Here is a 12,714-nt window from a genome sequence, read left to right as displayed (position 1 = left end):
AACAAAGAAACACTTTATAACAATAACTACAAGTAGCTACTGTGTATTAAGTTTCTACTATAGATCAGACAATAAGCTAGGCTCTTTATAAACAAGATTTTATTTAAATTGTACCATCATTTCTGAGATGTAGGTGTCATTACCTCCATTTTATAGTGAAGAAGTTGAGGTTCAAAGAGGCTAGGTAATCTGCTCAAGGTCAAATACTAGCTTGGGCAGAACTAGGACTCTTTCTGACTCAAGTCTAATTCTAAAACCTGGGGGGAGGATATAGGTCAAGTGGTAGAGCACATGCTTAGCATACACAGGGTCCTGGGTTCAATCCCCATGTACCTCCTCTAAAAATAAAAGTAAACTTAATTACACCCCCCCCCAAATAAATAAATAAATAAATAGAATTAAACAAAAACAACAAAAAAACCTATCATTATTCCACTATGTGATGCCTCCTTCCTGGATGCAGTCTAGAAATAGCTGCATAAAAACAGGGAGTCCTTTCTCTTCCCTACCCTTGTTGTGACAGAGGCAGCTCTTTTATCTTACTTATTTTATATTTTATCCTTATAAGGGTGAGTTTGGGAAATTTCACTGCTTTTTGATGAGTCTGTATACACAGGGTTCTTTGGGCCAGAAGTCATTTATTACAATGCATTCAATCAATGCTAGGCTTAAATAACACTTCTGAATTACAAAAGATTCCTAATGTAAGTGGAAAGTATCTGTCACTAATCAGGCCTACAAATATCAATATTTAGAGACTAAACTACAGAAACATGAAAAACTCTGTAAGTCACATGAGACACCTAGAAACATCCTGTGGTGAAAGGGCATTAGTTTAACATCAGGGAGACCCAGATTCCAGTTCCTGACCCACTCTAACTTGCCATACAACCATAGGCAAGTTATCACCAAGCATCAAGCTAGAAACTAAGAAAATAAAATAAATGGGGATAACACCCACTTTGCAGGTTGTTATGAGAAACAGAGGCATTAATGTACATAATGTCTGGCATATAGTATGTATTCAATAAATATCACCTCCCTTCCTTTTAGGTAAATTTCCTTTGTATCCAAAATGATTTTGCTCAGAACTATAAACACACAGGTTTCCAAACATTTTGCCACCAAGATCCCATTCAAACAACATTTAATTTTTTTTTCTTGTTTTTAAAAAATTAATCAATAACATGATGGCCACTAAGAGCAGTTGATTAGCATGAGATAAACAATTTGATATTTTATTATCAGAAGCAACAAAATAATGTCACATTTAACCTGAGGATAAACGTATGATTTTAGTTGTTTTCTAAAACACTAGAAATAGTTCATAAACCCCCAAGACTCCTTCAAGGGATCTTAGGGATCTAGGAACCCCTGGTCAGAAATCACTGGCATATACAGGCATACCTCATTTTACTGTGTTTCACAGATACTGCATTTTCTACAAATTGAAGGTTTGTGGCAACCCTGAGTTGAGCAGGGCACTATTGGCAGTGTTGGCACTATTTTTCAAACAGTGTTTGCTCACTTTGTGTTTCTGTGTCAAATCTTGGTGAATTTGTAATATTTTAAACTTTTTCATTACTATTATTATTAGATCTGTTACAGTGATCCGTGATCAGTGAACTTTGATGTTACTACTGTCACTGTTTCAGCATTTTTTAGTAATAAAGTATTCTTTTTCTTTTTTTTTCAAATGGAGGTACTGGGAATTGAACCAAGTACCTAGTGCATGCTCAGCATGTGCTCTGCCAACTGAGCTATACCCTCACCCCCAATAAAGTCTTTTTTAATTAAGGTATATACACTGTTTTTTAAACATGCTGTTGCACACTTAACAGACTAAAGTGTAAACATAACTTTTATACACACTGGGAAACCAAAAAATTCCTGTGACTTGCTTTATTGAGATATTTGCTGTATTGAGGTGGTCTAGAACCAAACCCACAGTATCTCTGAGGAATGCCTATATTTAAGAAAGATTGAGAGATAGACAGAAAATTCCCTGAATCATCAGACAGTAGCCTACATAGATAGAAAATCTTTCATTTCTAGGTGAAAGGTCAGAAGAACCAGTGAAAGTAAGGTATTGTGTTCCCAAGATGTAGGAGTCTAAAACCCCACTGGAGTTGCTCCTCCCATGTGGTCACAACATTTTTTTCAGCCCTAGAGCTAGGAGAAAGGCAAACAGAAGGTACCTCATGAATGCTTGTTCACAGTTAAAGGGTAGAAGCAGGGAAAGAGTAAGAGGAAGGAAACGAAACCACTGATAGAGTACTTCTATGCTAGGAGCTGCACGTTAGCATTTCACCTCAGAACTTTATGCAGTAGAGTGTTGTTTATAACACTTTATACCTCTAAAACCCAAAGATTACATAACTCATCAATGTCACAGTCTATCTATGGTAGAGTTCCCAGGCAGGCCTGATTCACTAGAGCATTCTGTGGTTTAAGAGGTAGAAGGACTTTAGCCTTTCCAAAACTTTTACCTACTCAATGATAACGTTGTTGGGATCAAGGTCCTTCCCAGTCCCTTGGTTGACAACTTTCATCGAAAGGGATACTTTTATCCTATCATTTTTCATCTGAAAAAGACAAAAGCAAAGTCAGCAAAAGCTCAACATACATCATTTAGACTGCTGCTCTAAAATTATCTAAGAATTGACATAACAAACACTGAGCTCCTCTAATGGCTGAAGTCCTGTGCTAGGAAAGTTGGGGGTACTAATATGCATAACAGGCAGATCCTGGGGCAAAAGCCTTTTAGGAAATAGTTTTCATCTCATTCTGACCCTCCTGGAAGGAAAGACAAAAATGGCTGCTCAGAAATCCAAGGCCTGTGGAAGTAACCAGATAGAAAATAACAGTTGTTTCTTTCAGATAGTTCAGCGTAATAACTGGTTTGGAGATTCAGGAATGCAGAATGGGTTTCAGAACATTCCAGTAGACTAGGTCTCTTGGACTTCGTCTAAAAGCTTCTTAAACATGAAGACGAGTAACAGCATCTTTAAACATGAAGATAATTGTTAGCCACATTGGTCTCCTTTCACCTCCTCTAGCACTTGAAGGCCCCCTTCACTTTGGGGTCTTTGCATCAGCTACTTACTCTCTTTGCCTCGAATATTCTTATCCCAACTTCACATGACTAGTTCCTTTCTCTTTACCATCCCCCATAAAGCCTGTTCCTGACCACTTTATCTAAATCTACCTCGGATGCTGTCTGAACCTATTACAACACTTACTGTAACCTGTGATGATTTTAGTATGCTTACTTTTTGTCTCCTCCAGTTATATGCTATGTAAGTTCCATAACCGCTGGAGTCATTCATGTTTGGTTAACTCTTATATCCCTCAGACCCAGTACATATTAAGCACTCAAATGTTTTTGAATAACATCTCTTTCAGGCCTGTCTTCCCTGCCATTCTCTGCTAAAAAAACAGGCCTCAGTGTATGTACACATTTCTCTTGTGGTCTGCCCACACCCACAGCCCCTTAAGTGAGTTTTTTAACAGGGACTTCCAGTGCTTTCTCACTTCCCTCACACTGCATGGTACCAGGTATTAAGAAAAATGACTGTAAACTCTGTCCTTTTTTGTTTTGGTCCACGCTGAAGTGCACCTGGCAGCTCTGTTATAAAAGCCTGGCCCACAGATTAAGTTTTCTCTCTTTTTGGTTCTTTATTTTTTTGGTTTTTTTCTTCACACCCACCATTTGGGTGAATTTCAGGGAGGGATGTTTTATAAACATGTATTTATTGCACCACACTTCTTACTGGTCACACCATTCCTTCTGAGTTTGCATGACAGACAGCCAAAAGGTTTAAATTCAGGTCAGATTATAGCAGCAGGAAAATAAGATTATCAGCCACAGTTAACAAAAGTACACACACTCATGAAATATCATCATGAAATACTAAGAAAATATCAGCTTTTCCTAAACCTTTTTAAGCAGTTAAAATTGCAGAGAATTTTACCTCTCGGCCAATAAGCTTCACCCACACTTTGTCTCCAACATCTACTATCTCAGAGGGCTTGTCCACGCGACAGGATGACATGTGAGTTCGATGGACCAGACCTGGGCACAAGAAGGAGAAAGGAAATAAAGCACAAGGCATGTCTGGTATTCATACTCTAAATAACACAGTAAGGAAAAGATAGGAGCTGGGGATTTACTGAAAAAGTTTTCGTTAATTTAAAACTGCAAATTAAAACAACTGAGGTCACTTTTTTATATCTAATCAACTGACAAATATTCTTTAAAATAATGCTCAATGTTAGTAAAGATGTGATACAATAACTACATTTATATAACACTGGTAAAAATACAAGTTGGTCAAATTCTTTTAAAACAAAGGGCACAAAGATGTTTGTATCTTTGATGCAAGAATAACACCACTGGAATTTTTCTGAAATGAAACTCAATTGAGGCAAAAACCTATGGCATATAAAATACTTCCAGTATTATTACATACAGAGGTTAAAAGTAAAAATTATAAAACAGCCTAAATGATTCAATAATTGGAAAACAGCTTGGTAAATTATGGTACGTCTTTCAAAATGAAGAGTAAATAGCCATTAAACTGCAGTTACAGAAAATAATTATGATAGGTGTTAAGTGAAAAAAGGAAATATAAACAAGGAGCCATTTTTAATCTATTAAATTAGCAAAATAAATTAAAAAAATAAAATTAATAATACCCAATGTTGATGAGACCACAGTAAAATTAGAAATATTGCTGAGGTTAATATAAATTTTTAGAAATCATTTAGCAATGACTATCAAGAATGATAAAATATTTAATAAAATTAAATTAAAAATATGTAATAATTATTAAACAACTTAATAATGACATTTAATAAAATATTTATAGTAGACATCATTTTCCTGTCTGACCAAGGTCTTTTCCTGGGAGAACTGTCTTTCTTACATTCTATAAAGTAATCTGGTCAGTCCTTATAATTTGGTTGGAGCTGACCTAACTCCCAACTGTGGGCATATGACACAGACTTAGTCAATCAAGGTACTTCATCCCCCTGGTCACAGTAATTGACTGGTTCAGGGACAGACACAAGACACTAGCTAAATCAAATCATTTGTCTCAAGACTTCTGTCAGGATTATAAACTACAAAAAGTTAGCAATGTCCATCTTTACCACTAGATGGCAAAAGTCAGCCAGAGGGAAGCAAAGAAGAGCTTGCATAAACAAGAGACAAAGCCCTGAAGGCAAAAACTGAGCACCTGATCCAGCCCTGGGGGAAGCCAGATTTATCTTGCACTCCCCAGAAAAATTAGCCAGAAATTAGGCAAAATGTTTCTCCTGTGTTTCTGTCCCTTGCAACCAAGAGTTCTAATAATTAACTTGACCCATAATCACTTCTGAGACTAAGAAAATCATCTTATACATAGAAAAATCTACATGTATCTAGAAAAGTGATCTACATCAAAATATTCAACGTATTTTTACAACAGAAAAAAATCAGATTAACAACCTAATATCCAGAAATAGGGTAATGGTCAACTATGGTACATGTAGCCACATGATGGTCCAATAAAAACAATGTTCAAAAGATTATGTAAAAATACATAAATAATTCATTCTTTCGTAAATATTTATCGAGTGCCTACTATGTGCCAAGCTCTATAGGCAACTAGCATTTTCTCATTTAAATAAAAGAATGATTAAAATAGATTCTAAAAATAAGGAAGAAATAATCCAAAATACTATAATAATGGTTATGCTAGGGTATAAGATTACAGGTTAATTTTTTCTTTTATTTTTAAATGTTTTAATAATAGAGAAAATTTTATCTATTCTGAGGGAAATGAATATAATATACAGTTATTTTGAATGAAAATAAACCAGGCATCTACAGAAAAATCTTGATAAGTCAAACAAAGATCAATATCCAGAAAAACTGCCCTCCCTGAAGTTTCCTGGGAGAATTACTAATCTTTACTCTCTCTCAGTCTCTTTCTCACACATGTGCATCCACAGGGCTGTACCCAAAGTATCTGCCCTCTCTGGAGCTCCTATGCGAAGCCACTGCCTTCTCTGATCATGGTAATTGGTTCTCTCAGACCTACTTCAGCTGATTCTGAAGGCTGATATATCTCTCTGGATACCTCCAGAGCCAAAATGTTTTATATACATTATATAAACACATTTTAAATTTTAGACCATCACATAATCTCCAAATTGGATAAAATTCATGGAGCTGGGCTTTTTTCTTTTTCATGATGGTATAATGAGCAGACTAGCCTAATTGGAAAGTCAGGAGAGGAAATTCAGATACCCTAAAGGAAAGGAAATCTTTCACTTTGACATGTTTTTGCTGCAACTGTCCTCTAATTCTAAAATTCACTTCTTTCCTGGATGCTAATGGAAGTTGTGATGAAAATTAATGTTGAGTCTAATATACTTGAGAGAACATTTTTTTCCCTTTCCTGAAACAGGCCTATTTATTGGAGTACTACAAAGAAGGAAATAATGAATTAACCATTTGTCCTTCTCTCACTGATCCCAAAGCAGGATATATTTTGGCCCAAGCATCACTCTTAGTTAAATATGATACTTCTCAAAGCACTGATAATGAAAAATTACAGACAACTTAAAATGATTATGTGGTACATCTGAACGATAGAATAATGCCATTTAAATGTTTACAAAAAGGATTTTAAAAGATATAGGAATGTTTAACATTCATTAAGTGTAAAAGCTACAAAATGGATATATAGAATATACTCTTAATCTCAATATGTTCATTTTTATGCACATATGTGACTATAAAGAAATATACTGAAATATTAATGCCTATCTCTATGTGCTAGTAATATCACATAATTATTATTTGCTTTTGTAGTTTATTTTTCTATAAGCATGCAATATTTTTAATCATAAAAACCAAAATGTATACTTTTTAAAGCAAAATGTGAAAATGATATGCACACTATGATTGAAATTATGTAAAACTACGTCTCATGTGGACACAGATGAAAAGGGAACATAAGGGAACATAAAAATAGTTATGCTAGGGTAAAGGGTTTTTATAGTTGAGGCATTAATGGATTATCTCCAAAAGGCCTTAGCTTTTTGGGGGGGGGGGTGTAATTAGGTTTATTTATTTATTTATTTAAGTGGAGGTACTAGGGATTGAACCCAGGACCTCATGCATGCTAAGCACACACTCTACCACTGAGCTATACCCTCCCCACAAAAGGCCTTAGCTTATTAGGTGAATTAAACAAGGGAAATGATCTAGCTCACGGTCTTGAATGTGAATGTCAGGTAGGCAGTTGGATATGTAAGTAGCTCAGAGGAGGGGTATCAACTGAAGATACAAATGTAGGAGTCTTCAGCATGCAGATGTTTATATGCTAAAATACATTAATCAGACTATGAATTTAGTGATTGGTTAGGGGACAGACACAATTCACCAATTTATTAATTTACAATAGAGGATATACTTCTCTTATATCTGGAAGGTTCCAAATCCTTATCTAGGTAAACTACCCGCTGACCCCAGTATCAAATACCTGAAAATTAAATTAGTGATCAGAAATTGCTTCAACATGGAATCAGAACAAGAGGGAGACAAACGTTTTGAGAAATGTTTCTAGCCCATGAAGGTTTAATGGACTATCACTTTCTCATAAAAGAGTCTATCTCTCTAGTTCCTATCATCAGGTTCATTTCTGCCTTAGTAAAGCAAGATAAACACTGCCAACTTCAGGCTCTCAGGCTTCTTTTACTGTGTTCCAGAGGCTGATTATCTGTTCATATAATCTCCCCCTAGATAGAATGATACAATCAATTAGATTTCAGTCTCCTAAATGCAATTTCATTCCAATCTCTTTTCTCTGGAATTAAACCCAGATTATCTTATGAAGTCTTGAATGCTCCCATCTCTTCAGTCACAGATTTACAGGCAATTACCTGGTATACGTCTATCTATGGCTAATCCTATATACTCTGTACAGGGGATTCAACACTAGTTTCATTCTCAGAAGACAGTCTGAATTCTTGGGCGGTACTTCATTGATACCCATATACACCACCAAAACTTGAATTAAGTGTATGTGGTAGAGAGCATCAAATAAAACATGAAACTCCCTCATTCGGTGCTGGGTACCTCACTAGATACAGTACATCCACTGATTCATTTAATCCTTACATCAGTCCTGTGACATAGGTTCACATGAGGAAACAATCCAGAGGTTAAGTAAATTGTTCAAGGACACAAGCTGATAAAGAACTGCACTTCAAATATGACTCTGTCAGGTCTTCTAAAACATATTGATATTTCTCCATTTTCTCTTTATTATTAGTCTGTTATCTTTTCAATTAAAGAGAGAAAGATGATCTCATCTACAATAGCTGGAACACATCTAATTCTGTTCTAGCATATGCTCCAAGACAGAAACAAAAATGCTTTGCTCATCATGCCACATGGAAGAGCGCAGTTTATGTCTGGATTTAAGCCATAAATGCCCAAAGGGCATATCAAGTCCATCATCACATTCAATAAACCCAACACAACACTTAAACAGAAGAGTCCCATCTGAGGGTCTGCTGGGAGAAGAAAAAAAAAATCTGACAACTTGAAAAGAGTTAGCATCTCAATCATCATATGAGAAAAATAGAGATAGCCTATTATAGTTCCCTTAAAAATATTCTCCCAACTGTGTTAGGTTCAACTTAATTTCTTTCACAAATTCCATTGACAATAAAGGAAAGAGGTAAAAATTACAATCCAGTAGAGGAAAGCTGAAGCCAAAAAATGTCAAAATAAGAGATTTCCTTTACCTTTGGGGGATCTGAATTCCCTCTCTAGACTTTTCAAATAAGTTACCTCCAATCAGCAGGATATGACAATAATGTAAGCACATAAGTTAAAGTGCTTTCACATCCTTTATCTTGTTGGGATTTTGGATTCATTCAAACATTTACTAAACACCCACTATCTTGTAAGCAAAAAATGGATCCAAGGATGAGTAAGACATGATCCTGCCAGTCAAGAAACGCTAAAACACACACATCCTTCCCATTTCACAGATAAAGAAACTAAGGCTCAAAAACTAAGCAACCTGCTATAGTCAAGAAGCTAGTAAACGGTGAAGCTGGGACTAGGATTCATTTATTCATTTAATAAAATTCACTGAACACTCACTATACCTCAGGCACTGTAGTAGGCCAACTCATCCCACTAGCCTAACTATTCCACAGCTCAGTGGATTGACTGCAACTTCACTCATTTTATTACACTATATTGTAATCTCTTTAGATCTCTAGACTGTGAACAATCTGAGAGCAGCAGGGGCTATGTTTTCTTATCTCTGTATTCCCACATAATATCATGACCAAAAATTAGAACTCAATAATTATTGGATAAACTGAATTCACTACTAAAATATTTGCACTTCCACCACAAACAAGGTACTTTAAAAGCCTAACACTGAACAATCTCGACTCTCAAAATTTCGTCGTTTACTGCTGGTGGGCAGAGGATAGTAGAGGGAAAAAGAACTTCATAAATACATAGGACTGCATCACCCACCACGATAGTCACTAGCTCTGTAGCTATTATTAAGTTTACATTTAAATTAATTAAAATAAACCAAATTTAACAGTTGGTGGGCTACTGTATTAGACAGCACAGATGTGGTATAACAGAAAAAATATATTCGGTTTTTGTCCCTGGTCCCTACACAGAACTCTCAAAACTCTCAGAATTTCCCCAGTGACAAGAGTGTCTTTGTAATTCATAATAAGCCCCTTTTAATAACACTAGAGTTTATGTTAGTGAGGTGAACTAGTTGTGGGGCCCCTTGATAGTTTCTGGATGGAGCTAGTCACCAGAAAGACCAAGTGATCAAAGGATTAGAACTTTAGCTCCACTGACCTCCAGGAAAGAGGGGGTAGGGGCTGGAGACTGAGCTCTACAAAAACTCTTGAACAATGAGGTTCAGAGAGCTTCCGGATTAGTGAACATATCAGCTTGCTGGAGGTTGGTACGCCAGAGGGCGTGGAAGCTCTGCATACTGCTCCCCCACCTTCCAAAACTTTGCCCCATGCATCCCTGCCATATGGCTATTCCTGTTTGTATCCTTTATAATAAACCAGCAAACAAAAGGGAAGTGTTTTTCTGAGTTCTGTGATGCGCTTTAGCAAATTATGAAACTTGTGGAAGGAGTCTTGAGAACTCCTGATTCACAGTGGGTCAGCTGGAAGTAAGAGTGGCTCAGGACTTGCAACTAGCATCTGAAGTGGGGACATTCTTGTCAGGAATGAGCCCCTTTAACTTGTGGAAACTGACACTAACTCCAGGTAGATAGTATCAAAATTGAACTGAACTATTAGACATCCAGTTGGTGCCCAGAGAACTGGAGATGTGGTTGGTGTTAGAAAATACATCAGAACAGATACGGAATGTGTCCATCGTTGTATAACGGGAAAAGAAATCTGAGAAAAATAACTCAAATTAGAGTCAACCTTCTTGAATCATAGATGTTAAAATCCAGAGAGCAAAGTTATTTCATAAATCAGTCCTTTCAAGATGGGACTTTATGCACAATCTTCCCCCATTTAAGGGCAGAGAAGCTTTAAAAAAAAAAAAGCTTTTCTACACTGGAATGCAGAAAAGCCAACTGCTCAAGTTCCTCAATAAACCTACAGAAGGGCCCAGGATTAGAACTCACAGAGTTTCCACCTAATTATTTGGCTCCCTGAACGCTCCCTCGGAGGCCTGTCTCAACACAGCTGTCAGATGGAGAGATTCACTTGTAAACTGGCAGCCACCATCAGAGGCATCACCTGACAGGGTACGGACACAAGTGAGTTGAAGACTAACTGCTAGAAGATGGCAGGCCTGTAATCCCCACACAGTCCCCAAAGTGTCAAATAAATGCTCAAGTAAGGATGGGACTTCCAGGTACTGGCAGCTAGGGCAAGTACATTGACAAGAAAATCTGTCTTCAGACCAAAAGAGGTGCATACCCTACAGGGATGAGGATGAGTTATGGCTCACTAAATTCCAGCCAACATAAAACAAGAAACTTTATTACAGATTGCTGACTGCTAGCTTGGAAGCTACTAGTAAGCTGTTTCTAATTCGCCAAGATGCAATTTGCAGAGTAGTCAGTCTTCAAGGCTAGAGGCATGGCTTTAAGCTGAAGATCAGCTGTTGGACTTCTGTAAAAGAAAAATTTGGGAAAAAAAAATTGCAAGTAGTGAAAGTCCCTTTTCCACGCACATCTCCTCTCCCTTAGCAAGCTAAGCTCCCTGGAGGTGACCTTTGTTATAATTTATTGAATATTCTTCTAGACTTTCTTCTAAATATACACAATAATGTTTAAACATAAGCATATATAAACATGCTTTAAAAGGGGGAAAGGGTCACACTATACAAATTCTTGTGCAACATGTTTTTTCATTTTGTTAGTTTAGGCACCTTTCCACGTCAGTAAATTGAGAGTTAGTCTGCTTTATCAATGCACTTTCCCCCCCACTTTAAAATCTCTGAAATTGGAAAGCTACTTATAACCACTGGTGTCTTATATCACTGTGGTGGAATTATATGAAAACTTTCCACTGACTTTTCTGGTAAAATGAAGAAGGGACCAGCACCAGAGTATCTTAGAAATACAGTTATCATTCTTTTTATCATCTGTATAGTTCACTGCATAGAGGTACATAATTTATCTAATTCCATACTGCAAACCAAATTCCTCAAAGAATCACTAGATTAAAAGAGTAATAAGCACATTAAAAATGTTCACAGGCATTACCAAAGTCTAACAATTTACATGCTCTCAGTAGTAAGTGAAACTATTGTTGGAAATACCCAACACTTCAAAAAATACTTTAAAAATAATTTTAAAATGTAGTTGAAATAAATCATAAAAAAAGATCTTATGAATCCTTAACCCAGTTTCCTCCAACGGTAACATCTGGTAAAACTATAGGATGCTATCACATCCAGGATATCGGCACTGACACCATCATATAATAAGAAATATATATTTGGTCTTTGTCCCTGGTTCCTGGCACAGTGCTCCTAAACTCATGGAATTTCCTGAGTGATAGGAGCATCTAGTTACTTATAACAAGCCCCTTTCAACCTTGTCCAAATTTATGCTAATGAGGTGATTATTGGTGGGACCCTAGAGAGCTTCAAGGTATCACCAGAGGAACCATCATATGATTGAAAGTTTAGTCTGATTAACGGGTTGGAACTTTCAGCCCCATCCCGACTTCCAGGGAGGGGAGAGAGGTTGGAGACTGAGTTAAATCACCAATGGTCAATGATGGGAACAACTGTGCTTACCTAGTGGGACCTCCACAAAAACCTGAAACAATAAGGCCTGGAGAGTTTCTGAGTTGGTGAGCACATCCACATGTCAAGAAGGCGATGAAACTCAACTCTACAGAGACAGAGGCTCTTGCACTCAGGGCCCTTTTGGACTGTGCCCTATGTACTTCCTCATCTGGCTGTTCATTTGTATCTTTTATAATAAACTGTAATACTAAGTATGGTATTTTCTTGAGTTCTGTGAGTTGTTCTAGCAAGTTATCAAAAGTTGCAAAGGTGGTATGGGAACCTTGAGATCTGTAGCCAAGTCAGACAGAAGAGTGGGTAATGTGGGGACACGATACGTGCAAGTGGTGTGTGAAGTGAGGGAGTCTTGTGGGACTGAGATCTTAAACCCATGGAGT

General features: G+C 36.9%; 1 protein-coding gene across 5 annotated transcripts in view; it reads right to left on the bottom strand.

Moving 5' to 3' along the window:
• ZCCHC17 (zinc finger CCHC-type containing 17) overlaps positions 1-12,714 on the bottom strand; it is a 47,768-nt gene that overhangs the window by 18,274 nt on the left and 16,780 nt on the right. For 3 of the 5 annotated variants that reach the window (XM_006176173.2, XM_032495742.1, XM_006176174.3), the window contains 2 exons: positions 3,975-4,075; positions 2,494-2,585 (listed from right to left, as the gene is read on the bottom strand). In XM_006176173.2, the coding sequence (XP_006176235.1) occupies positions 2,494-2,585; positions 3,975-4,075 (193 nt within the window). Of the gene's footprint in view, positions 1-2,493; positions 2,586-3,974; positions 4,076-10,995; positions 11,191-12,714 lie in introns of all 5 variants that reach the window. The other 2 variants (XM_014551918.2, XM_032495743.1) reach the window with 2 other exon arrangements.

This window comes from Camelus ferus, chromosome 13 (assembly GCF_009834535.1).
Source record: "Camelus ferus isolate YT-003-E chromosome 13, BCGSAC_Cfer_1.0, whole genome shotgun sequence".
Lineage (NCBI taxonomy): Eukaryota > Metazoa > Chordata > Mammalia > Artiodactyla > Camelidae > Camelus > Camelus ferus.
Note: the sequence above shows the minus strand (reverse complement) of the source record. Positions and strands in the feature narration are given on the sequence as shown.